Source organism: Dendrobium catenatum, unplaced genomic scaffold (genome assembly GCF_001605985.2).
Source record: "Dendrobium catenatum unplaced genomic scaffold, ASM160598v2 original_scaffold_214781, whole genome shotgun sequence".
Classification (NCBI taxonomy): Eukaryota; Viridiplantae; Streptophyta; class Magnoliopsida; order Asparagales; family Orchidaceae; genus Dendrobium; species Dendrobium catenatum.
Window position 1 is genome coordinate 1 of NW_021533191.1, and position 1,381 is coordinate 1,381.

Sequence of the window (1,381 nt, forward strand, 5' to 3'; positions counted from 1 at the left end):
AGTTTGAGATCATTTTGGTCCTTCATAGATAGTCAGGTGACCATTTTAATTATTTTCTCATTTTTATTTTGACTAATATAGGCTATATAGTTTTCAACATACACAAAAGATGTAATTCTTTACAGTATGAATATGTCGAATTTGTTGTTTTAGTTTCTAATTAAGAGCTACTCAAAGCAACCTAAAAAAACCAATAAAAACCACCTTTTCAGAAATCCAAACAACCCTAAATCCTAAAAACAATCAAAGTGTACCAAACTTACCCCTGAAACCGTATCAACCAAACCCTTGCTTAGAAGGACGCGGGAGAGCCAAGCATAGAACAACGAAAATGGGAATCCAAGAACCAGAATGTAATAGAAAGGGTGATGAACAAATTCCATGGCCAAACCGCCAAGGCGTCGACCAGCAGTTCCGGGAGGAAAAAAGGAAGCCATCCATTCGGCAAAGGAACAGAGATCTGGGCCGATAAAGGCGTTCAAAGCGTAGAAGAGGCAGTGCTGAGGAGTGAAGCGGCCATGGCTGAAGCGCATGAGGCCAGTTCCGGAGCCGAGCGCGTACATCATCTGTGGTCCAGGACCCGGCATCTTCGCCGGTGAACTGGTAGGATCTTGTTGCCGGAGAACTGGAGTAAATTTTACTGGTTTCTACTGAAAAATATAGTCAATTTTGCTGGAAGTTGAAAGCGGGGAGGGATATCTGGGCCAGAAAGAAAGACAAAAAATAAATATTCTCCCAATATGGAGGCCTAAAATCATGTTATTTGTATTTATATGTATAAATAAATCAGATAAGAATTAACTTCTCAATTTTTTTGGGGGCAAGGAGAATGCTATAACGGTGATTAGACAATTGGCTCCCCATCTCAATTTTGGAGGAGGAATGTTAAAATAATTAAAAATGTTATTCAAAATGCAATGAAATTATTCATAAGGGCATGATTTTTTATAAAGATGAAAATAAATTTATTATAAAAAATATTTTTAATGGATATTAGAAATATTACAAATATTTTTATAGCTCCCATATACTAATAAATCTTGTTGCAAAAAATAACTTCTTATTAATTTTTTTTTTTAAAAAGTAATAAGATAGCAACAAAAATAATAATAATCAAATAGAAATACAATTGCAATATGAAAAACAAAACAGCTGGAAAGATGACTCAGACGAATCTTAAGTTGTTAGGATGTGAATCCTTCGTAATTATTGTCTTAATTAGCTATTGTAGTTTATTCATCTAATTCATTTTAATTTTTTTGAAGTCATTTAAATTTAGATAAATAAATTAAATTGATTTGTCCAAAATGATTCAAATAGTTGGGATACAATAATTGTAACCCTAAAGTTCTCTATGGTACTAAATAATATCAATTTGATT

At 33.2% G+C, this 1,381-nt stretch overlaps 1 protein-coding gene across 1 annotated transcript; it reads right to left on the bottom strand.

Moving 5' to 3' along the window:
• Positions 1-72: 72 nt before the first annotated feature.
• Positions 73-1,335, bottom strand: LOC110097469. Its single transcript, XM_028692512.1, has 2 exons — positions 264-1,335; positions 73-181 (listed from the first exon to the last, which is right to left on the bottom strand). Exons 1-2 carry the CDS (start codon positions 585-587, stop codon positions 161-163), a joined length of 345 nt encoding a protein of 114 aa, XP_028548345.1. The 5' UTR covers positions 588-1,335; the 3' UTR covers positions 73-160.
• Positions 1,336-1,381: the final 46 nt, after the last annotated feature.